We start from the raw sequence: 26,762 nt of genomic DNA, 5'->3' as shown, positions 1-26,762 counted from the left end.
TTCGTTGATCTTATATATCATAATATTTATAGGTTTAAGATCTAGAAAATTAAAAGAAAACAGATTTATACTTCTTCAACCCTCCATTAACACACCGAGATGGATCTGTTCGCGGAGGTTATACAAATGCATCATGTGTGGGAGTATGAAATGAATATTGAAGCCAGTTTTCTGCATGCAAGTTGTACTCTTTTCACGTTGCTGAAGGGTTTAACGCTGTTGAATTACTTTGCTCAGTTCGCCTGAAGGAGGTAAATAACTCTTAATCCAAAATCTAAACAGACTCCCTGCAATAAGACTTGTTATGTTGATGTTTATTTTTAATTTATTTCAGTTCGCTATCAGTATCATTACAGGATGTTTAATGAAATTGCATTGAAGAGGAATTTAAGGTACTATCCGGAGTTTGCTAGGAGGGATTGGGAAAACCACGAAAGCCTACAGTCAGGATTACTGATATCGAGAGAAATATTTGAATGCAGGACCTCCGAAATAAGAATCAGGAATGCTAATCATTCGGGAGCGATGTTAGGTGCAATAAGGTCTAATATTTATTGATCAGTCAACTTCGTACCGAGATGTTGGGTCACGTGTTGCAAATAAGTTTTACTGTGCTAAGGCTTACTTGCCCTGAGACGTATTATCTGTGACACTTCAGTCCTAGAATAATATTTTAAATCTAGAACTCAGATGTGACCACGCATTGTGATCTCAAACCATTTGTTGCAAAATACTGAACTATACTGCTAGTGTTCTGATCAACTTTATTCTTTTCCAGTGGTTACTACAGATATCACCTGCTTTAACAATAAATACTTTTGCATTTTGCTCACAGGGTCCATTTCGGGTTTTGCACGATTTTCGTTGTAAGCAGAAATTGTTTCCCTGGACAGCATTAAACAGCTGATCTTTGCAAAACAGACGCGTTATTCTTTCTTTGAGGTATGCGATGGATGTTAAAATTTCTTTATTTGAGCTTCAGCTTTAAAGGGTTAAACAAAATATTTGGCTTACTGAAATTGAATTCAGTTACATTTCTTAGACTTCCCAGTCTTGTTGATTAGATTGAGATTTGTGAGAGGAATCAGGTGTACAGTCGCAGATGCTGGTTATACGTCTAGTCTGCATTTTCTCCTCTCCGACCCTTTGTGTACCCTAGGGTGAAGTTACTTCCCCATACAATTACAGACCACTTGAAATATATAGAAGGACAATCACGCGTCCTTTGGTTGTGTACGGAAATGCCGGGAATTTCAGCGTTACAAAATTATTACAAGTTCAGGTTTACTATGTGCAAGGGACATGGAATTTTCTCAAGAGGGCGCCGGGCTATTCATATCGTTTTAATCGTTGTCTTGGCAGATATTTTTTACCGTAAGGACAGGCAGGGAAGGAAACGAATCTGATAGGGTTCGTTAAGCGGTGAGATGGCTTTAGAAGATAATTGGTGGGTTTGGAAGTTCCCTGTCTGGGTCGATTGTGGGAGGAGGGTGGCTTCTACACACATCTTCACTTTTCCCTTAGCACTGAAGAAAAACACACCCATCAGCGACAGGGCAAATTGAAGGCTGGGGTGGATAGAAACGCGATTTGGAGAGGGATTGTCTAAGAATATATTTTTTCTTAGCCGTTGGATTTATTGCAGGAACAAGTTTTCTTTTGACCTCTTAAATAAATTGTCTAGATAGTCATGGTCTTATTTCTTTATCTTTATTAAAAATAAGAATGTTTCTGGGGTAGAAGTAGCAGAACTGTATCGTCAGCCGCTCGTTGGTCTCATTGTGTGTTCATTTCTGTAAGTGTGGGTTTTCTCATGAACTACAATCCTGTTTTACGTTTTATATGTTAAATGCTTGTAATTTCCGCTCCAGGCGTTACCTTCGTGATAACTTACCAGGCTGTAAAGAGTCTCATTTTCGAATCCTGCTTCGTAAACGGACGAGTAAAGGGGTGCTTCCTTTATTATTCATCTATATTGTAGCTCAGATCTTACTTCGTTTAATGTTACAACGGCAGTACAAGGAACAGCAACGCACTAATGCCAGTTTTCTAAACTACATACAAGTGCACACATCATAACAGTCCGCCTGTGCTAAAACGCTCTCAGAATTAGTGAGCCAGTAATCTGTTCGTTGGTATTTGCTTGTTCTTTATGTTGGTTAGATAGTTAGTTAGTTAATCATCCAGTCACACACTTTGTTGAAACTCCGATATTTTTGTTTACGTCATTTTCCTCTGAGCCTAAAAAAGTAAGACGACAATCGTAAGAACTAGATACTACAAAATACAGTTTTTGTTAAGCTTCTACTAACATTATTTGCATAGTTACCTGTAGGAACCAGGCTGAGTAAAAAGAATATAAGGTCACGATGTCATAAACATTTAAAATCTATCCGTGGACGAGATCAGAACTCAGGACCTGGACCGGAAAAATGAGATATCATCTCCGACGTCCAAGGACTCAGCGTTCCTTATTGTTTTCTGTTTCTGTTAAAAATTCCCGTGGATGACTTTTTATCTGAGAGAGGTCCGTCCACGTGTATCATTTCTACTCTCAGAAAGAAGTACAAGCTTCATAAAATACGAGCGGATAGTCTGGGTTCTGACCCAGACGAAGTTCTCGCTTAATAAGGAAGCATGTTCTGGGATGAGCAGAAATTCGAAAACCTGGGAAAAGCTGACACTCGATAATGGACAGTGTGCTGCACACAGTAATCCCAGAGGGCTTTCATTTAATTTGAAGTTATTAACTGCGCAGCCGAAACTTGACATATTTATTATTGGCTGTGTAGGGAAAAGTACGACCGAATTTCGCACTCTCGCTTCGTTTTCAGAAATTTTTTGCGTCGAATTCCGGGCAGGTGACTGACGATCCTGGCTGAGGTTATTCGTGGTTTTACTCAGTCTTTTTAAATTGGTCACAGCCGATTTGTTTCACATCATTCTCTCATAATTATCAATTCATCCATTCTACTCTGAGTTTCCAATAAAGACTTTAGTGGTGAAATGTTTTAATTGGGCCTACCTGTTCTTTTAAGCAATTTACATAAGATGTTTTGCAGCATCACGATTTGTGTTACTAATGATAAAAAGAAGTTATATTAAGAGTTTAGCTTGAATGTATTTTCACACTATTAATTCGTATGTATTGCAGCTGGATAATTCTACACTCCTGACTTATCGCTTTTACACCGTCATTATTTCTCATCTTCAATCATAAGCAACCAACAGCAAGTTGTTTTACTTTGTGTAATATATAAACACTGGCTTCATCAGCATCATAACATTTACCCCTGGAGGATGGATAATTTTGGAGGAATATAGTTTCAATATTCTTAATGAATTAAACACGTTTACAGAATAATACGCATTGTATATGTTCATTGGGTGTTATCATTCGAAACCACTGTCTGCTTCCTTAGCTGCCAACAACGCCTGTCTTCCACCGAATTGATAGAATATGATGGCAGAACATATTTAATTTAGCTGCGTCTCGCATGCGTTACGTCATAAAGCGAACTTTTGAATTACATTTTGTAACGGTACGGAATTTCACACTACAAATTCATAAAGCTTGTTTCTGTATCCAAAAATGCCCAGCAGTGGATTTCATTAACGTAGTAATTGAAAACGAGAAAATGGCAATATTGATGATACAAAATTAAATTTAAAATGTTTGTATGTATCGTCCTCGAGTACTGGAGTTCGTTCTCTCTTCACGTACGTTGTCGAAATGTCACGTTCTCTGTGAGACAGAAACTGTGCTAGGACAGATATTCTGATATGTCTGGGTCTTCACTCTTCTTATTCTTAAGTATTTGACAAACTCCTTGGTCATCTTTTGTTCTGTTGTTTTATTTTACGAGGCTCTTGGCAGCTCAGAGTAGGATTAGTATCTCGGCATTTGGCTGGACGGATTGAGGAACAAAGTCAGGATAATCGGTCTTTGCACCGAGATTTGAACCCAGGACTTTCAGAATATTAAGCAAGCCTGCTAACCATTCGGATGCGACTTTCGGTAACTCGGTGGTGAACGTCTGTTTTCAAAATTTGACAATTGCTCAGGTGGTCAAGAAATGTTCTCTTTTTGTGGAAGACGAAGGTTCATTAGTCTAAGGATTGTGGCCATCCGTGTATTAATAACGCCGCCTCGCTTTATATGCGGTTACCAGGAAGGACTTTGAGGCGGAAACGATATGTCACTCTAAAACAGTGTTGAACGCATACAATACTACACAGTATAGTAACCGAGGAGCCCACAATCCCACTTCCACCGCCGCCAAAATTTCATATCTTATAAGTTATTACAGTTACAAAAGCCAGGAATTGGAGTCGTTCTTGAGACAGGCGATTTAGGTTCTTAAAACTATATTTATCTAAGATTCATTTTAATGTTATTATCCTATCTACTCCTATGTCTCTCACATGGTATTTTCTATGAGGTTTTTGACTGAAATATATTAGGTATTTCGCATTTTTTCTATGCAAGGTACAGGCTTGCGTATGTTCGGGCTTTTAAAAGTTTTTTATGACTGTGTGTCGGTATTATATTATTTTAGACATCATCCATTGTCTGTTATTTTAAAATAAATTAAAAAAGAAATGAATAACAATTCTAGGTATTTCGGCAACTGACGAAAATGGCATTCTCTAACGAACACCGCGGTTTAAGTACTTTATATTTTATACTTTTATTGCTCAGTTTTGTGTTTGATTTCACACAACAGAGAAAATCATAATAATATCAGTTGCATCTCGCCCTGCTTGTGTAGATCACATGAATTTCAGTACATGATCGGAGTCTAATTTCTGAAACCGATTTTTTTTTTTTTTTTTTTAAAGATATAGTGAGGAAAATAAAACAGTAATGCGCGTACTTCTCCCGACGTGTGTCCACCTTTCCACTCTTCCATGACTCGGAAGTCTGAATCTGTGGCGTCCGATTTATCAAGCCGCCTCGTATTCACCATGGCAACTATTCTCGGTCCTCCACATCACGATAAAGCTTAAAATGATGCGGAATTTCCCACAGTTATTAGGTGGTCCTGAAACAACACGATTAAGTTCTTTGTTGCACAAACCTGAGAAAGAACGCCAGACTCAACCCCCTCTTCTGCATGATAAAAAAATCCCCTCTTTTGTTTGATAGGATCACAGAGCGCAAACAGTCCTTAGTGGAAGGGGTTCGCTTAGCACCCAGAATCCCCTTTCAGTGGGGGAGTCAGCATCCATTGACCTCTTATAAGCCCACCTATATACCTGCACGCGACACCATTATAATCTTCATTACAGTATATCTATATCCGATTTTAGGCCGTTCTTTCCTGCTGATTTGTGTTTTTATAGTAAATACTGGCATAATATAGAGTATCTTTGGACAAAGTCATTTGTATTTTATAAATTAAGTAGATATACTTCTAATAAATTCCAAAACCTTCAAAATGTCTTATCCTTTTTCCGTTTCTTAGGTCTTCCAAAGAACCCGTCCAAGTCTGATTCCCTGTGTAACATTTCATAATACCTTGGCATTTTGACCTTCTAAAATCCTCTCATTTATCCTTTACCCGGATAAATTCTTTAAATTCTTGGGGTTTTATAAACATTATTTATTTAAAAATCAAGTCACATTTACTTATACGGAGTGCACTGAATTCAAATACGAAAACGGATGTTTCACCACGGGTACTAACAGTCACTTACATGGTTTCACTATAGGATATAATCAAAACCTTTAATTAAAACCTAATTAATCATGAATGTGCATTGTGACAGATTGTCATTTGCTTTTTGTTGATAGGTCTGAAGCTTGTGCGTTCTGTTCACATTAGCTAAATCCCCTTTTATTCAACATTTTCGACGGTAATCTCCATTATCCCTCTCTCCTGTCCCTGTCCGAATTTAGGGACATTTGTCGAACACCAAAAACTCTCGTGATAATGTTTAGAACGGTACAGAAAGGCATACCATTATCAATCCCTCACTCTATCCCATATGCATTTTCTGATCAACATTATTTTAAAACGTTTAAAACAAACGCATAAACTCAAAATTTCAAATTCATATGAATGACTGTTTTTGCGAGCTTCGACTTTTTAGGGTTAATAGTGTACCTTAAAACAAATCTTGACTCCTTATATGAACGTTTGATTCACGAGTCATCGCATTAACGCATTTGGAAACGTCAACCTCTCCCCGTTTTTCAGTATTCTGGTTTCGTCTTATGACCTGTACGACAATTCTGACCAATCAGTTCCTTGCCATATATATATATATATATATATATATATATATATATATATATATATATATACGCTTTCATCGCACTTAGTTTTTTGCTCAGTCTCTGAGACTGCCTTTGCCTGGTTTCGGAAGGGAAAAAATAGTTTTTATTAATAAATTAACTATATACGTTCATGTAATTTTCAAAATATGGGCACTTGTTCTTGTAATTGTTTCCTAAAACGAGTCAAATTGTAAGGCGGGTGGCATAATTTTCACCCCGCGATGAGGTAATCGCCATGTATGTACAAGTAATCTCTTGGGATGCAAGTGGGTTTATCTTGGCACATACATTCTGTATTTTTGTAGTAACGTCATGAGCTGGACAACGCGACTCTGCTCTCCCGCACCTCAGGGGGCAGATGGAACTGTCATTCATACGTCACCCCCATGACGCGCTAGCTTCCTGTGGTGTTCAAACCGAGGGGCGAGACCCCCGCGTGCACACGGTAAACCAAAGAGTACATCTCTGAACGGACTGTTTCCTATGGACCGCGAAAGCATTGTGACCAGACCGCTCATTGTAATACTGAATGCAGGTGAACGGTTTCGATTCACTGACTTCACAAGTTTCGTAATTTGAAGCTTTCGATATTATGGTACATCAAGGGAGAATACAGTGTACATCGATCCCCACAATAAAGAAGTAAAACACAAAGCTGTGACAGTTTATCTGAAAAATGAAAGTATTTTTTATGCTGTTTACCGTTCATGTGGTCTGTGTGTATGTAATAAAATAGTTGGGAAATACGTGCTTGCATTGTTCATAATGTGTTTTATACACTCAGCTTCATGCAAGGTTTCATTAGTTAAATAAAGGCTATGAATAAACTGTTTTTTGTAATTAATACTTAAAACGTGGTTGTAATATTTTTTGAACTTATTACATATTCCATAGAAACTGTGAAAGTTAATTACGTTTTCAGAATGCTTCTCCCGGTAGTTTGTTACAGCGCGAATTCATGTTTCAGCAGTATAATATTTTTACCGGTGTCTTTAATATATAATATCATTATTTGACATTGGGCTCAGTAGCCCAAAGCTGCTACATATAAAATTAAGAATGAGCATGCGCGTATGCACTCACTCACAGTGAACACTAATTATTTAATTCTTTCGATTTACGCTTTGTTTTCATGCCACAGTGATGATTATGATGATGATTGACACTCACTTCCATCTTGTACCGACTTTAAGAATGGTTGGAGCTGTGTCCCTACTTTCCCACACACTGCATGTCGAGGTGCTTGGTTAAGGCACCAAGGACAACTTTAGCTTTTTAAACTGCATAATGAACTAGTTTTCTAGCTTTGAATTGTGAATTGAATCAAATACACTTCGTGCTATGAATTACTAGTAAATTACCCGTCTGGAATGACGGCAAAATCTGAAGTAGTAAATACAGCCATAAATAATTTCCCATAAGGCCCGAAATCTCATAATAGCATTGGAATGGCAACGGTCATAACATTAGACAAAGTGCAAATAGTGTTTTTTTTTTAAAAATGGCCACTAACCAACCAACAAACACTTGCCTGTTATATAGACAGATTTTGTATTTTTGTGGCAAATAGTGTTTCTGTTCATAATTGAATTTCACGAGTACCGTTGTTAATTAATGGCATGTGGGTCATCTCTTTTGAAGTCAAACAGGCCTAAATCACAACTGAAACACAGAATTGCATATAGCAAGAACAACTACATATTTACATTCCAGGAATTACCTCTTCGTTCCCCTTTATTTTAATTTACTTTTCTACCTTTGTATGAGCCGGGATAGCTCGGTCAGTATAGTAACTGACTATGGGTCGATCGAAGTTCGATCCACGACAGGGGCAGAGGATTTTCCTTTATCCTCTGCGTCCGGACCGGCTCTGGGGCCCACCCAGCCTCCTGTGCCATGGGGGGTAAAGCATAGTCTGGGCGTGATACTGACCACTCATCCCCATCTATTGTCTAGGTTGAGAATGAGTAGGCGCTATAGCAAATCTCCCCTGTGCGCCTACGTGGCGCGTAACGGGATGGCTTTATTTTTTTCCTATATTTTTTTCAATAAGTTGTAAAAACTATTTTTGCAACTTTGTTGTTGTCCGAAAAAGATAGCGGCTTTAAACACTTTGTCTCTTTATAGAGCTTTAACATATTTTCTCTCAACAGTGATGGTTGGATTGGTAAGCTCTTAAAATGCTCCATAACTCTGTAAAAAAAACAATTACAGTCCATGTACGCGTTAGATAATGGAGACAATATTTGAAAGTTAAGTCCACTAAAATAAGTCTCTTTCCAATGCACGGAATCCCTTGGCTTGCACATCATGACACATCTCTGAGTCCGTAACATTTAGACCATCATCTCTGCTCCTTGTTATTGTGTTTTCAGTCAAAACGCTTCAGAAAAGTGTTCACTGTACTGGAATGGAGATTTGGACGGATTAAGTTCAAGCTACTTTATGAATTTTATATGCTGCAAATTACACAATGCATGTAGTAAATATTTATAGCGAACAGACGGTTTTCAAATACGAAATCTTTACACAATGAAGTAAAGAACTGTAACTTTATTTCTCAATTCGAAGTAGAGCACGTTACTGGGACAGTAAATGGATTTGATGTGAAGTACATTTCAAAATTTCCTATAGGACCACAGAAAAGAAATTATACAGTAAATCTAAATATGTCATAGCACTGCCCTGCCAGCCAGTTAATTCATACTTGCGAGATGATACAATTTATCTAATGAAGAAATGTCCATACATTTTTACCTCGCTCTTACGTTGGTTACCAAACCTTCCGGTCCTCAACCCCAAATATATGCTCACTTTCGCGGTTTAAAGAACGTCTATATACCTATATATTTGGGTGACCTTTACTTCCTAACGAAGAACCCTCAGCGATCCGAAGGTAAGGAAGCACTGGGAACATAGAGGCATATGTGGGAAAATAATATTAAAATGGATCTCAGGGATATAGGGGAGAGTGTAAACTACATTCATCTCACTCAGGATGGAAGCAGCTAGCGGGAAGTTGTGAGCACGACACTGAACCTTCGGAATTTTTGGTTTACCCGAGCGAATGTTAGCTTCTTAAGAAGGCCTGTTTTCCATGGAACGAGTACGATATTTGTGACAATTATTCTGTTGTTGGTAAATTATTCACCACATTCTCCGCGCTATCTTTGGCAGGTACGGTCGTAGATTCTCTAACCGTTAGCTTACCGAGCTCTTTCTCTGACTGACTTCTGTTTAATGCAATTTAAATGCTCAACAAAAGCCCAGCATATGGGTCTCTAGTATGTTAAAGGAATCCCAGTCGGAGCATGGTCGTGTATCCGCGTTATTCTGTGTTTTGTTGTTCTGTCTAGGGAGAAGTCTTGTGAGGGACCGATTCCCCTGTCAGTGGAGTCCTGCAGACTGTCTTATGGTTGTATAGCCTCAGAATCAGTTCTGATTCGGAAGAGGCCAGAGGATCTAGTCTTTGGTAGCTGAAGAAGTTAAATTACCCATACATTTCGAAGTCATTCAACCGTTCTTCCCTCGTCCCCAGTATTTGCCTTCGTCCAGCTCCTTGGAGTGTGCTTATTTGCCGGATGTTTTCGGCTCGGCTTGTACTGTTCATTGCAATGGATTACGTCGTGCCGCAAGTTAAACACTATGGTTAGCAGGCACATGTCGTGTGGGTGGAGTGGCGTTGTTGAGAAATGGATTTGCTCTGCGGGTGGTATTCTGTGATCTATAGTTGACGTAAACAACTGAAGTTCTCTGGAGCAGAACTCTTGTCTTTTTCACCCAACAGTTGCTACAAGACTGAATGTTTTCTATTTCTTGTCCAGTGATTGCTATCTTTGAATTTAGTATGTAAAACGCCAGATCAACAACGAGCGTGGTGAACAAATTCAATAAATTCCATACTTCAGCCAGTTTAATTATTATTATTATTATTAGAATTGAATTGAATAATTGTCGTCGTTATCGTCGCCACTATACGAATATTTTAAATTTGCTTATTTTAAGTAAAGGAAGAGAACATGGTGCTATTGACGTCAAGGCTTACCAGTTAAATATTACCTTGAAAATATCTCAGTTTTATAAAGTGATGGCAGTTTTCGTATGAACGTGATAATTGGCTCAAGAATTGAATTCTGAGCATAAATAAGAAACGAGACTTCTAAAGATATCAATATATATCCGAGTAGATAAAATTAAAGATGAAGATATGTGGAAATAATTAAAAATTTATTAATTTAATGGAAGAACATATGAAGATAAAATTGGTTGACTAAGTCTATTAGAGACGCAGCGACTCCAACACGTACTTTCCCGTCGAATTCAGCTTTTTATTCTTATACGACCTCAGTTGTCCTCTGTTCACAAGTGAGAACAATTCCACGTTCACGTTGTCCATAATTAAGGAACGAGCTGATTGAGAATTTCACACTTCTGTTATTTAAATTTTGTTTTATTTTTGGTCGCTTTATATAATTGTACCAATTGATGATGTGTTCTATAGCGTCAATTATATTGAGCTGGCAAATCGGCGGAAAGAAAAATCAATCCCCTAATACACTTTCGATTGCGATAAACTACACATGTACTGAACTGGTTACGAACCCTGGTATTCTTGATGTGCTATGCATGCGCTACGCGGGACGATGAATTCTTGCTAGCGGATGTGAATCGTTGTTAACAAATTCAATTTGAATACCCGTTTCGGAAGTCTTCTTCTCAGGCGAATGAAAAATTCTACCTTTCTATAGACTCAGTAGTCAAGGTGCTTAGCGTCGCAAATTTCTCAAACGAAAAAGATGACTAGCGTATCTAATTGCAGGGACATTTCTTGTTGTTGAGTTATGGTCCGACTTGCTACTGAACATCAAGAAAGCGGTAGTAAGCTTTAGCACTGATGAATGCGCTGCACGCTCGCCTCTTAGTCACAGCGATCAGTATTAAGGAGGGTCCTGACTGTCGGTACGTCTGAGGACATGAAAACATAGTGTTCTTTCAGGATGTCTAATATTATTCTTCAGTTACCGCTTTTTTTATATTTCTGTGGTATTCCGATACGAAACGCGCAACGAACATTGGCTTGTCATTAATTCTTACTTAGATGCAAAGATAGGTGAATCTTGATTGAAAGAGATGGATAGATGTACCGATTCTGGTCTGTGTGTAAAAGAGAAACATGCACACCGTAATGGACCTACTGTTCGCCTATTTTTCGCCAAAAAGATTATTCAGTTTATTAAATACGTAATACGTCTATGAATACGCCTATATACTTTAATTTTGATTAATATTCTTCATACACACGATTTACATGTATTGTTTATCTGGAAGCATATATTAGTGTCACTTTGAAGATCCTGTGTATTTTTATGTTGTAATGAAATTTTCAACTTATCCTTAATTCTGTACCTTTGTTACTTAAGGCCAGTCCCAGTGACGTTGTTACAGACTAGCTTCAGACAGATTCTACAATTAATTTTATTCAATCTGAAACCACATGCTGTGTTTCCGCTTAAGTAAATTTGGATTAAACGTTTAAAATTTATTAAAGGTTGAGGGAATACCGAAGTAATTCCAGCATTTAACAAATCTGTTATGGCGCGCGAAACAAACCATGAAAAAGGTTCACTCCTTTTGTTTCCATTTTTATTACGCCATTGCATCATTCTAAGCTGAAAACCATTTCTTAAATCAAACTTTTACTTGTTGTTACGTGATTCATCCCAGGAACATCGTTATTGTGTCCCTCCAAAATATTTTACTAATCACTGATGCGTAACCTTGGACTGCATCCAATCCACATGCACCAACTAATGAAGTTTTCCATGGTGCACGATTTGAGTTCAGAAGCTAAACATTACTCAATCCGTCAAGAAATTCTCCGTCTTTTATGGAACCTGAAGATTATTTATCCTGTTTATGAAGGCCCCCCCCAAATTGGACAGTATCCTGAGTCACTTCAATCCAGTTTCTCCAATTTGGGATATTTAACAGTAATTTTTGAACTGTGATTGCTAGATATTTGGCGTAGAATATTAGTAGTACGAGATTACTAATGACGAATCGGAAAGTATGTGAATAGAAAGGTTGTAGGTTACTTAAGATAGCATCTCAGTGGTTTTCTTATGCTTTGAGAGAGGCCGCAGAAAATCTGAGACAGAAGAACCGACGTCTAGGTCGGGATTCGAATCCGGGACCACCCGAATACGAAGCAGGAACGATAATTAATACACAGCAACTTTCGACTCATGTTTCCGTTTTTCACCTACTAAAAGAAGGTTTTCCACGACGCCTTCTCACCTGAGGCACCTGAATCAAGATGCTGTTCGTATCTGATTTCTCAGAGCCCCATCCTTCCCGTATTCATTAACGAACGCTTCGTAACATTCTTTGTCGTGCGTGGTTCACGGTGAGATTCTATCTGTGTTTATGAGACGGCAGTCTGCAGATTTGGACGCAACCGTTGATGCAAGCATTGCATGACGGATGAAAACCGAAGAAGCAAGCATTTATATGGAAGGTCGTGGATCACTACTTGTGTATTGTCTTCAGATTTATGTTTCTGCCATTTCTAAAATGGTTGTGGCAGGTAAAAAGGGATCCCCAAGAAGAAACTCGCTTGTCCTTACCATAGAACGTAGTTCGAGTGTTGCTAATTGGTGAAACCTTGACTCAGTGGCCACACCGAGCTCAGCAAATACGGTTCACGGCTGTGCACTGGGGGTACTGACGTTTTGCCTGTTCCGATGACTCGATCGGATCAATATCCAAAACTTATCGCACGATTCCTAGCTGTTTCAGTCAGTCGATTAGCACATCAACCCTTCCAAGCTTAGTGGTAAATATCTGTCCCATCTGCACGTTTTATGTTTCTTATGATTCTCAGTGTAAACAGCAAATACTTTAACATGGACGTCGTTTTCCTAGTCGCGATTGTGGAATATATATCTGATTCGAACAGACGCTTAGCAAATTAACACGATTAACGTTAAAGCACGTCGTGATTTGATCATGTTCCTTGTTCCATTCTACATCCACCTCTACTGGACTGCGCTCAGTATTCCACTTCAAAGCGGAGAATTTAATTGAGCATTCAGATTGCATTCCGTGCAGTGTGCTTAGGTCGACTTGCCCCATGATTTGTTCTCTTTGTCGGTTCTACGGTCTTACACATCAGAATCCAATACGAATAGGAAACTCTAGAAGCTTTCCAGCTCTTCATAATGAGATACAAACTATGAGCCAAATTTTCACGTCCATAAAAGTTATTGATTTGTAAATGTAGAAGTGTGAAACTGCGAGGTAGCATAATGTGTCCGCGACGTTTCGTTCATCAATTTTACTCGCATTTTTCCTAAGGAGTTTTGTTCAGCTCCCATCTTGCCAACAACAACTAAAACTTCATCATTTGCATACATGTTATGTTATTACTATATAACTTGTAATTATTATTGTTGTTATTCTATTCTACATTTTAATTGAAACTCCTGAAGGAGAGGTTGCGAATATATTCAATATCTCTGGTGCCAGGGTAAAAGGGTGGAATTCCAAAAATGGCATACGAAATACGATTTGTTGCTTTACAGGTTATATTTCATATTACCTAAAATTTAGCAGAATTATGATTTCAGCCTGAAGTTCGTATGTTAATTTTATAATCTTTGCTGTATATATTTTCTAACCAATAAACATGATTTGTGAGTTCTTTACGAAGAATTTTGTTCGTTTCTCTATATTTTAGAACTTACGCTGTTTTCTTTCTGGTATCGGTGAGTTGTCCATTATGTGGGTGTGTATATACTTTCATCAGGTAGTGTAGCATTGTCCATTATATCAGGCAAGACAGCTCGGGGCGATGAACTCTGAGAATCACTATGTGTTGATGAGCAATTGTGGGGTACAATATATCAGGCCTTGGAGCGTAACCGCTATTGGAATCAATATACTCAGCCGGATTCCTAATGAATGGCTCCATGGTATGACTGAAACATAAAGCTATTATTGGATTCCTAATTATGGAATTTCGCTGTTTCAAATTTTACTAAAATTATGTTCACTACAGTCGCCCGATGAAATTTGAAATTGTGACACTAATTCATGATGCAGGGTCTTTCATGAAAAGTTTATTGTTGTTAAGCCGATCGAGAAATTCAGCGTTTTATAATACCTGAAGTTCCATTACTGTCTTCACAAAAGCACGCCATGCGATCCTACCGTGGACCCTTTCAGTCCTGTCTGGATCATCATCTCGCTTTTCTCTGACGAACTGATAATTTCATGTTACGCACTATATTTGTGTATATCAAATGATTTCTTACCTTGAGATTCTCCGGCCAAAATTCCATATACATTTATTGTCTCTCCCGTGTGCAACATTCTTCTAACATGCAACCCTACACCGATATATAATACATTCTGCGAAATGACATAATCTTTACAGAATTTACAACAAATTCCTGTAAGACTCAATACTATTACCCCTCGCATGTTGGCAGGGTTGTGCTACAGATTTGTTAAAAAGAGGCTGACATCAGAAAGCTTTATATGTATGTTTTAGAAAGCAAAATTGAAGGCCCCCTCCGCATTTGAAATTATTGATGGGCAATACATATAGATATATGGATATTTCGATACTTCCATTTGGTGTATCGCCTGTATCATTTGATATTTTTGAGACGATAACAGAGATCTCGGATAATTAGTCAAAAATTAACAAAGGGCTCCGAAGAACCCTTCCGAGCCCTCTGCAGCACAAACCTGAGTCTGGATATTGCAAGTGAACTTTGCTCTTAGGATCTTTACAACTTTCACCCACATTTTGTACCCTGTGGTCCCTATACCTTACCTGTTGTTTTGTATGGGTGTGAAACATGGTCACTCACTCAGAGGGAGGAACACAGATTGCAGGTGTTTGAGAACAGGGTGTTGAGGAGGATATTTGGGCCTAAGAGGGAAGATGATGAGGCGTGGAGGAAACTGCATAATGATGAGCTTAAAAATCTGTTTCCTTCCCCAGTATTGTCAGGGTGATTAAGTCGAGAAGAATGAGATGGGCGGGATATGTAGCGCGCGTGGATGGGACAAGAGGTGTGCACCGGGTACTGGTTGGGAAACCTGAAGGGAAGAGACCGCTGGGGAGACCTAGACGTAGATGGGAGGATAATCTCAGGCGGGATCTATGGGAGATAGGAGTTGAAGGAAACTGGATTTTGTTGGCCCAGGACAGGGTCCGGTGGAGGGCTTTGGTTAATTCGGTGATGAACCTTCGGGTTCGGTAAGCCATCTAGTTAGTTAATAGTCCCTATACATCCCGCATATTAAATTACCAGTATAATTTTAGACGAAGGTAACAAATTGTTTTTAAACTCTCCGTATGAAATACACATTCTTCCTCCTATGTCTTAGTTGCTAATATTAATACAAGATATCAGTCTTCTGTTGTCTAAACACCAGTGTTTGCTCTTAGCTAGGCATTGCTTCTAGATAGACACATTTCGTTTCGCAGCATTACAATAATTTGGCCCTGAATCGTCCCCAACACGCTGAAAATTTAGGCAGTATTGATAAATGAAAATCACAACAGCGAATTTCAAACACAGGTAACAGAAACCTATCTTTACAGACAGTATTGCTCACATCTTGCCCGAAAAGCGCTCGCCTTCTCCGAAGTTCTACTCCGGAATATACGACTTAAGGAATTTCCCCTGGGCAATTAAACTCTATTCCGTCCGCAGATACAAAGCGAAGCAATGGCAGAAGGTTAGGGTGGGAAGAGGGTGAGGGGTCTTCGTCGTTTACTACCCTGTCTTCAAGCTAGAAACTTTTCGTTCGAGCTACCTTATAGTTGCAAGAGTACGTTTTGCTTCTGTCTTATGTGTATGTTACATACGGCCATTAATTTCGACAATGAATACAAGGTAGAAGTAAATTTAATTACTTTTCTAGTCTATTTAGCGACAGGACGAAACAGCACTGGGAATCATCATATCAGTGAATCACCTCCACCTTTCACGACTTGACGATGCAATTCAAAGTCAGACACTTGTTCAGGTTGGATATCGCTTTTACCTGTGAAGGCGAAGCTCCTTTAAACATTATTTATGAATTCAGACCAGATCTCGATAGATTCATAACACTTCACCATTACAAAAATCAATCGGTTAATGACGTCAACGGATATTATCCTTGTTTACACTAAAATTATAAGAAACACATAAATACAATATGCATTGCTACTGAATGTTACACCAAGTGGGACATATATAATTACTACTTGGCTTTAAAGGGCTAAAATAAGTCTTCCAATCTTCGGTTTAACATGTATATCCCAGAAATAGAATAAATTGTTAGTTATTTAACTATTAATCAACGAAGAGTGAGGTTGTGTTATGAAAGGTTTTCGTGTACATAAAAGAGATACGTAAAATGAAGCTGTTTGATATGAGCAAGATGATGATGATGATGGAGTGCAGAATAAGAAAATTATTTTCTGGGGAATATTAAAAGAAGACTTTCATAATGCTGATAGATTGGCGGTTGAAATATTAGGTAGGACTGGAGGGGAGGCAAAGGAAACAAGTTGACAGGAGTAGATGGGGATGAACGTTAAGACCAAAATCTGAGAAGAAGAAAATCGAAGGAAATGTGAAAGAGATTCGAAAGATTGTGGGAAAGAGAAAGTAATAAGCGTATATCATAAAGATAATGCGTTAGGAAGGTAATGTGTGACACAACCGATTATTTGACATTATGTGTGTGGAAAAAGTGTGGAAAAATTGCACGACCAGCTGTAAAGTGTAAGTGAGGAAGACGCTAAGCTAGATATCATCCAATATTGTTACGAAGATTAAATCAGGGATATAAGACGCAGTGGACATACAGCACGCAAAGAACAAACAAAATGTACCTTCGAAATTTGCGTTGAATTTCTCAAAGCAAGATACGTTGGCGTACGTATTATAAATACAACAGAAAAATGTTAAGAATATATGAAATGAAGAAAGATGAAGACGGATGTCTACTGGGTTATTGCGCCATGTAGAACGTTAAAAGTCTACCATCGTTTCAGAGGTCTTTGCTGCCTCCATCATCAGGGTGATGATGGCGCAACAACTCAGACGACAGCCGTCTTCACACTCGTTACCGTGAGAACCTCAAATTTCACTTTCTATAGAACGCTGAAATCAAGTATTTCGGGAATGTTACGAAAAATTAACTTCTTACGTTTCGTTCGTTGTTCATGTTTGTACTATATGTTCAGACTATCCGATGTTACCCCAATCTGGGCCACTCTTTTTTCTAAAGACATAGAAACGTGTTTACTTGAATATTCATTAATGGTTATGCACAACAACAGAATGCTCTCATATAATCTATGCTTATGTGAAGTTTACCACCAATGCAGGAAGTTTGATAATCCAGTAGAATTATAAAATCCTGATAATTTGTATCTTCGTTCTGCAGCTGTAACGAAATTAAGCACATTGCTTAGGAAAAGAGAATGAACGCCCAACTATAATTGTGCTGGTGGTGGTGGTGGTAGTGGTGTGTGTGTGTGTTTTTTTTTAACACTTTGAACGCTAAACTAGTGCCAGAACAGAGGATGAGCTAATATTTGATTCTGCCAGGATCATTGAGGGTCACGTTTGTTCTAATGAAGCCCTCAGTTAATTATTGCTAGAGTCCAGGACAAAATACGGTGTTAAAATTTACGCTGTCTGGATGAATAAATGCACTAAAAAATTCTTAGACGATTATGTGCATTAACCCAACTTTAAAATATTAATATTTGTTAACAAGAGATGCAAAGTATCGACATGATAAACAACAGACAAATTTGTGACAACATTAAGACCAATACTATACATACATTCACTACACCTTGAAATGCATTCAATGTAATTGTAGTACTGAGATTAATAAAGCAACAAGCGGCACAATTAATGTAATTGGGAGAAAACCAATTATCATCAACCTCGTATCTGTCTGCAAGCGAATCAGTTTAATGCGAACTCCGCTCGCTTGAACCCCAAGCAAAGTTCTCAAGTACCACCGACACTGCTCGCCAAAATCTGCAGGCATGTTTGTAGCACGGCTCATTACAAAGCTCAAGTCCTCTCAAAGCAGCAATTATCTGCTCTAATTATCAACATATTACCAATGTATTAGCTTATGTGGAAGGAACTGAAACTAACTGGTATAAAATAAATTGCAAATACAAACATTCTGTTCACTTTTACGTGTTCACGCACAGAAGATAATTACTTTAGACGTCTGTGTTACTGTTTGTTGTGTCATTCGACAACTCTTTGTCAACTGTATAAAGTATAGTGGTAACTTAGGGTACCATATATTTTAACGTTCAATAACTCTGCGTTTCGCTCACACAATTTATCTACGGATTTCATATGATTGTCAGATTAAACAGTGATTATCTTTGAAACAGCATTAACTAATCGATTATAGCCATAGTATTGTAAATAGGTCGACGAATAATGTGGCTTGAAATAATTTTCCTTTCCAGTTCTGTCACTTGACTCTGATAATATACGTCTCGTGTTTAGTAAGAGATTGCAAGCCATATTTAAACAGAATCAGCATCCATTTAAACGCATCTCTTATGTAAATGTTTCCACATCATTTGCGGTCCTTAACACACAGCTCTACGAAGACAATTGAGATGTCAAAATAACGTCTATAATTGAACGCAAACACATACTAGGATACATCCTGTGCCACTATTATCTGTGTGTTAGGGTACAGACAGAAATTTGAATGTAAATATACTTATCTTTCGCATATAATGTAGGTTACTTATCAGTTCATTATGGGAGTCCCCACACTTTGAGAGTATTTTAATTTCCCCAGCGATAAACTGATCCAAGTACGAGCCAGTTTGATACCGTAGCACATCGATGTAAGTATAGCATAAATTTTAGTAATTTATTGTGCCCTATTTCTTTATAGAACACAAAATGATTGCGCATATATGATGTGCCCATCCTTCTTTTGGTTCAAATATCGAAGGGACTTGGTTTAAATTTGTTATTGTGCGTCCACAATATCACCTGTTGGCTAAACTTAATTTTTGGTTCGTGCAGGTCCAGTGTAACTAATCTACGTAAATTTCAAATGAAACTGCTAAAAATAGTTGTGTCATGAGTAAAATGTGTATTTTATTAAGCTAGGAAACTTTCGTTATGGTGAATTTTTAATGAAATGCATTGTGTCTGCAGCACGATTAGCTTTACAATAGATTTTTATCTGCAGCAAATGAACATCAAGACCAAGAAGGATTGTGAAGGAGGTTTCCAGTTTCACTTTATTCCAATGTAAATATTTTTATATGACTGCATCAAGGGTTAAATCTTAGCGAAAGTTCCAAATTTGGAAAACTGTATTCATTGCTCGGAAATACACTAGTAATGTTTCATAATCAGTGGATTACAAAACAAGATTAGCATCGTAATTTTAATTTTTCTTAGCAGAATAGAAGGAAAACTTAAGCAACTTCATAGCCTTTAATTTTTATTTAATGATGGGAAAACATTTAAATTCTTAATCTGTCTGTATGTCAACGATGACATTAAAAATGTAACCCTCCACATACACAAAACTTGTTTGATTTTCCCCTAAGTCTTGTGTCTGTAGCCGAGTAGCTCGATGACATGTAGAAGAAGGGTAACATAATGCGAAGAGACGGCTGCTATCGGAAACAGGAAGAAAGACTTTCAACCCTCCCCGAACATCCTCCTATTCATGTGCACTTATGAAGGGGAGGATACAACATCTGGAAGGAAAGAAAACCAGCCAACCCTCGACATACCAGCAAAACGGCTCTCGTCCCTTGAAAACTCACCCTTCTTAAGACCAAGTTAAAAAAAAAACATAACCTCGGCAGCTAAAGATCCCTTCGTTTTGTCATTTAGTTAGCAACTTCGTCGCAGTACGTACTTTCACCCACATCAGTCTTTTAGTATTAGCAATATGAAGTAGATTAAAAGTCCCGTTTACCCCCCTCTGCACTCGCAAGGGGTTGGAGAATGCCGACGTAACGTACTTTTAACATCTGGGACCATGCAAGCAACGAGCGCGGTTTGATTATGAATGTTTTACTTAATGAAAGAATGAATGAATGACAGCTCTTAATGAGCAGAACGTCTTTTATCTATTGCGAAATTGTCTTAAAATAGTCACCGTAGAAGCTTAAGATTGAGGGTCTATTTATATAGGAACGTAAAGATAACGACACGAGCCCTTGCCGATTTTTCAGAAAATATTATTCAACACTCACCCCTATCTAGTGCCGAGGTCAAGGAAGAGAGGAGCTATACCTCCTCTCACCCCAAACGCCTACATGGCGTATAGTGGGACAAACTTTACTTTACTTTTACTGTTTATATTGACTCCGAGCTCGTCCGTTCCACGAACGAGTCTCGCCCAACTTACGTATCCAACGATATTTTTCCTAAACAGTTCCATTGAAAAACGTTGAAAAATATTTTCTGAAAAATCGGCAAGGGCTCGTGTCGTTATCTTTACGTTCTAATATAAATAGACGCTAATTCGTACAGATGAATAGATTCTGATATCAGGGGGCTCTTATTTCGGAGGAAACTTGGAATTATACGTGTGGTTATATGTGATGAAACTCTATTTGAAACGTGATTGTCTGCATGTCAGTTCACACGATAAGTTATTGAGTCATCGTGGTACAAGTTGTAAGGCGCATAGTATTTCATATGGTAATCATGGTGGAACTTTGTGCATGTTATTGATAACGGTAATTCTGCCTATAATGACAAATATCTGTACATATGAGTTTATATGGGCATTCCTGTTTAACATAACACTAAGAAACCAGAACAGATACTGAATAAAATAGCACTACGTGTAAATGTTTAGGCCTTCGATTATATTACAGTTTCTATGTAAATGTTATTTGTTAATCTGCTCTCGTAAAACTTGAGTCAATGTTACGTAAGGTGACGAATGGAAGTTAATTTTAATTCCGCTTTGGAACAACTCTATCTACAGACACGAACTGGGAATCTGATTTAAATCAAAGATAGATCGTCTTTATGGTTTGTGTTGCTCCTAGAGTCAACTGACTTACAGTCACGTCCCCCATCCGCAGCTGACGATGTTATCTTTTGGCTGCAGTCACTTAAAATCTGATTGACGGACCCCTTGGCTGTGCAGTTCTTGACGAACCTTGTCCGCCTTTCCTCTGCTCATTGCCTTTGTCCTCCGTGTCTTCACATACATCATAGTCACATCCTGGACGTCATGTTACCATCTTTTCCTATGTCTACCCTGGGTTTTTCTTCCTCCAGGATTTCCTTCCAGTGCCATTTCTGGTCCCCTTTGACTGATTATTCTCTGTATGTAGCCCAAATATTTTAATTTTTAATTTCTTATTCTTACTGTGATCTTGTTGCATACGTCATACCTCTTGTTCACTTCTTTACTGACTAAAATTTCCCTTAGGGTTTTCCATTCCAATGAACTGATTAACGTTTCATCTTTATTTATAACCCATGTCTTACTTGTATAAGCAACAGTTATTTAATTATTGTTTTACATAATTTTAGTTTCTTTCTTCTTTCCGTGAGATACTTTTTAACTTTAAGGTACTCTGCAATTCAAAATAGCGTCTATTTTGAACAGTTATCCCAGCTTGGGTTTCTGCACTTGTTTCGTCTTAGTTGTTACTGCTGTCCCTGCCTAAAGAATATGTCTCATCAAAAATATGATCCCCTAATTTAAAGGTATCTGGCAGTCTTCTACATGCTGAAGAACACATCAGACCCCTGCATCGTTAAAAATATTTGTTAGACCACAAGCAATTTATTTACATATGTGATTATGGCTTCGGAATTAAGCTAAAATATAGGCCTGCAATTAAAATGTTGCAGCGGAAATGTAATGGAGATGTAAGAAATACATCCAGTCACTACGAAAGAGAAAAAAAAACTATTGAAAGATGCTACAACGAGAGAAACGAAAAATTATTGTTATGGTTACTGTCTGAAGAAGGCCAATTGAATTTTAAACAACGAAAATATATACCGTGTGCAATAAATCAGATAAATAATAAAAACACAGAATCAATTTAGTATGCACCCGGCATACTAGAAACAATAGTTTTGCTGCCCCCGGGTGTGTCTGCATCTGGTCTCGACAAATCAGATAACAGATAATGGCTGTATCGGTAACCGTTGGCGAGTGAGAAGGATTCGTCAGCGAATGATAAACGACTTTCAATAACACAGTATATACTGTTTGTATCATAACTTTATACTGTATAGGGTGTTTGAATGTTACTGTATTCGTTTTGTTTCATTCGGTTTCATGATTTAAATGGAACTAGGGATCTGGAATCAGTTCATTCTGGTTAAAATTTTGGCTGACCCAACCTCCAAGCTAGACAGTCGACTGATTTATAAGCGGGATGGAAGTTGCAAAATTTAGTCTGAAGGCGATGTAAATAAATACCACTTCGTATGTGTTTGTACGGAGTTGTACGCCAAATTTCGTATAGTAACAACATAGTTTCAGGCAGCGTACTTATATCGGAGCAGTGACATAAATAAGACATATCAAATATTTAATAGACTTGTTTATTACGTGAAATTCTAGGCCCCTGTATAACGTTTACATTGCACCTATAAAATGTTCCCGTGCTCTTTTCTGTATTTTATGGGTCGAGTGTATAAAGACTAGTAAGTCATTCTGTCCAGCGCGCGGTATTTCTCGTTGCAACTGTATGCTGTTTATCTGAACTGCATTTCCGTCTCTTTGGCAGGACCAATCTCACGAGCTGCAGCCATCTTCTTCATGCTGAAGCCAAACAGCATATGAATAATCATCTGTCGCACTTCGAGATGGTTCCACTGTGGCTGAGACGTCTCACGCAGCATACAGGAGTAAGTAGGCCTATCAATAGACACTTCTATTATGGCTGCCGTATTGCTTTCAGAATCCCTACCTCTGTTATTACAGTTCACTCTCGTTGAGTTAATCTACTACCACGCGCCTCAACAGTGACACTTGTCTAATTAAATTACTAATGAGGAAGTTTGCAGTGCCGATAATGGAACCAGACTGATGCTTGTTAATCTGTCACCACGTGACAGTGCTGATGACCACGCTCGTGCTATTCTTCGTTATCTTAAAACGAACTGTGGAATAGTACCTTGAAATAGGTTGTTACAGCGTTCACGAAGAATTATCTACACACACCGTCAAGTCGTAAATTCATTGTATTTTGAAATTTAAACAGCGCCGTTAAATTACATGAACTTAACCAATCTACGTATCTCATAAACCACGTGTCCCGAATAACATTATAATTTGGCGGGCGTTTCTGTTCTTCAGTTATGAAACATTCAAAAGAATGTAAGTATTTAACCACATTCAATGTTATTCGACTAGGCTGAAGACGATACAGTATTTCAGCAATCACAATTATTAATCAGCAATTTATTGGGATATTCGAGTAAAAAAATTAAGCAATCAAAAAGTATAAGATAAAATATCAGGTAACTCAAATTGATCGCGTCCAAAGACCACACAGAATCGTCGAATGAGGAAAGACTAGAATTATGAGCTCGGAGAAATGGTGAAAATGTTTAGGGGTTTGTCTGGGGGCTGAGAAACTAACTAACTAACTAGATGGCTTACCGAACCCGAAGGTTCATCACCGAATTAACCAAAGCCCTCCACCGGACCCTGTCCTGGGCCAACAAAATCCAGTCTCCTTCAACTCCTATCTCCCATAGATCCCGCCTGAGATTATCCTCCCATCTACGTCTAGGTCTCCCCAGCGGTCTCTTCCCTTCAGGTTTCCCAACCAGTACCCGGTGCACACCTCTTGTCCCATCCATGCGCGCTACATGCCCAGCCCATCTCATTCTTCCCGGCTTAATCACCCTGACAATACTGGGGGAGGAGTACAAATTTTAATCTCATGATTATGCAGTTTTCTCTACGCCCCATCGTCTTCTCTCTTAGGCCCAAATATCCTCCTCAACACCCTGTACTCAAACACCTGCAATCTGTTTTCCTCGCTCTGAGTGAGAGACCATGTTTCGCACCCATACAAAACAACAGGCAAGATTATTGTTTTGTATACTTTAATTTTCAGGTTCTTAGAAATCAGACGGGAAGACAAAATATTTTGAACTGAGAAGTAGCAAGCACTTCCAGAAGTTAATCTTCTCCTAACTACCTCATGAGTGTCATTTTGATTTGTTATTGTTGTTCCCAGATATTTGAACTTTGTAACCCTTTCAAAGGAGGGGGCTGAGAAAACAACTCAAAATCTCAATCGGAAAGACTGGGGGCTATTAATTTTTGTAAAATGGCCGTGCTTCATGGAGTGAGTTACTTTGTTAAAAATATTTTAATTTTTACCAACAAGTCACAACGCAGAAAACTACAGTCGACAAATTTAGATTTATCTGAGTTGGTAAAATTTCACGATGAACCAGATTTTGTTCAGAAAAAGATTTCGGTGTGTACAAACAATCTTTGCACCGACACCCCCATTATTTCGGGTCTCGTAAATGGAGAGAGACATACAGATACGTGTAATAATGATCCGTGGCAACTCTACTGCCTGTGGTCAGTTCGTTTGTAGTGAACTTTTTTGTAGCCATCGCTTATATACGTAAGAACCCAAAAGAATATTATCCTTCGGCTCTTATAATATGGAGAGCCGAAGACAATAGCTTAGGGTAGAAAATCCGCTCTCCCCTCAGCGTGAGTCAATGCGTGTATCCGCACCATTACGCATGAGACTGCTTACATGAAAAAAGGAAAAGTTCTCTCATGTAATATAATCTGATGGGGCGCACAAGATTCCTATAACGAAACCACAACACGAAAATGAAATGTCCCCCCGCGCACAATATCATATTCATAGTTCATTATTGTTACAGCAAGCAGTCTCAAGGAAATATGGCGAAACTAATTTCAACCAGTTTAATGACGTGCGTGCGCATTAAGGCTTGTTAATCATAGAAGACGAAGGAGAGAAACAAAGGATAGGGTAATCAACAGGATGAGCTCTGGTTTAGGATAAGTCACCCGTTCCATTTAAAATATCTGTGGTCAAACTCATTTTACTGTGCTAAGCAGGTGATATTGTTATTGGTTTTTTGGAACAGGAATTAACTTCAAACTGTTTGCGTCAAGTTTTATGAATTGCATTATGACAAACATCCTCTTTTACGTCTGAATTTATGATTAGTGTAATAACATCATCGGAAGATTAATCGATTAACTCTTCGGGCTTCGTAGTGTATACGTCAGCCTCATTTGCATTATTAGGGAAGAAATTCTTATTCAGATACATAGTATTTGCCCTTTTTGAGAAATGTAAATATTCTGTCTTTCGTAATTGTTCCAAACTTGTTGTCTTAATATCAACTACTTAAATTGTCTTCCTCTGTTTGTGATTAACCACTGGAACCTCGCCACCTCATGCAGTAGGCACTGCTGTATAATGTGTACTTCATAATTTAGAGACTTGAAATAAAGAATAAGTTCTTGACCAAGGCATGAAAGACGCATGGGGGGAAAGGGAACGTGCATTTTTTTTAAAGTCTGAAGAGACAGACGTCATGGCACGCGTAGTTTCGAGGTTAATAATAAAATCGACATTTAAGAAAATAATTTGAAGGCGTGTACTAGATTGAGATGGCCGAATATACGGTCCAGTGACAGGTTTTCATTAAGACTATAATGAACTCCCACCTTTAGAAAAAGAAATGGGATTTCTTGATCAGCTTAATAGCTACTGCTGAAGGAATGCTATGTTATATAATTGAGATATCTCCGGGTATGTTCATAATTTCAGGTAGAGTGAAATGGCAGTTCATATTGTACAGAACACAAGACTATAACGTATCAATAAATTTTAGTAACGACTCGAAATAAAAGAAAAATAATAAAAATCTGTATACCCAGAGCTGTGTTATTACGAACAGTTGAATGGATAAAGGAATTTAATGGCCGCTGAACAAATATTCTTGTGGATCACAAATTAGATCAAAAACCACAAGAACGTAACCGGCTTCGGGACAAAGAACATGGTCACGGAACGCAATATCGGATCAATATAATGTGAACGTGTATTTACGAAATTTCCATGTGCACGTGTGACCCTGAGCAGACGGAGTGGAACATTCACTGAGGTGGACAGCAGTTTCGTTACTTGGACGGAATCCAGACACACTTGTTTTTCTCCGTATGCCATTTGTTCTAGTGTGACCATTGTCCCAAAACAAAACTGAAATCCAATTCAATTTTCCTGGATTAGCTCCATGATGTCTGCAGTTCTGTTGCCAATTTACTTCTGACTGTTCCTTTTATAAATGTTGTTTATAGGGAAGTTAGGATTATTACATGTATGCCCTTCTGAATAAAAGGTCGCGTACGACAGTAGTCATATACTATAAGCTTTAGCTTAGGACAC

At 38.2% G+C, this 26,762-nt stretch overlaps 1 protein-coding gene across 5 annotated transcripts in view; it reads left to right on the top strand.

Annotated features, from left to right (window-relative positions):
- The window catches only part of LOC110836161 (uncharacterized), a 312,398-nt gene that overhangs the window by 207,157 nt on the left and 78,479 nt on the right, over positions 1 to 26,762 (top strand). For all 5 annotated transcript variants that reach the window (XM_087358170.1, XM_087358171.1, XM_087358172.1 and 2 more), the window contains exon 4: positions 23,088 to 23,208. In XM_087358170.1, the coding sequence (XP_087214296.1) occupies positions 23,088 to 23,208 (121 nt within the window). The remainder of the gene's footprint in view (positions 1 to 23,087; positions 23,209 to 26,762) is intronic.

The sequence above is a fragment of the Zootermopsis nevadensis genome, unplaced genomic scaffold (assembly GCF_977971745.1).
Source record: "Zootermopsis nevadensis isolate Lab colony 2312 unplaced genomic scaffold, Znev_1.0 Znev_ptg000029l, whole genome shotgun sequence".
In the NCBI taxonomy this organism is placed as follows: domain Eukaryota; kingdom Metazoa; phylum Arthropoda; class Insecta; order Blattodea; family Termopsidae; genus Zootermopsis; species Zootermopsis nevadensis.
The sequence above is the reverse complement of the archived record's forward strand: the minus strand, read 5'-3'. Positions and strand labels throughout refer to the sequence as shown.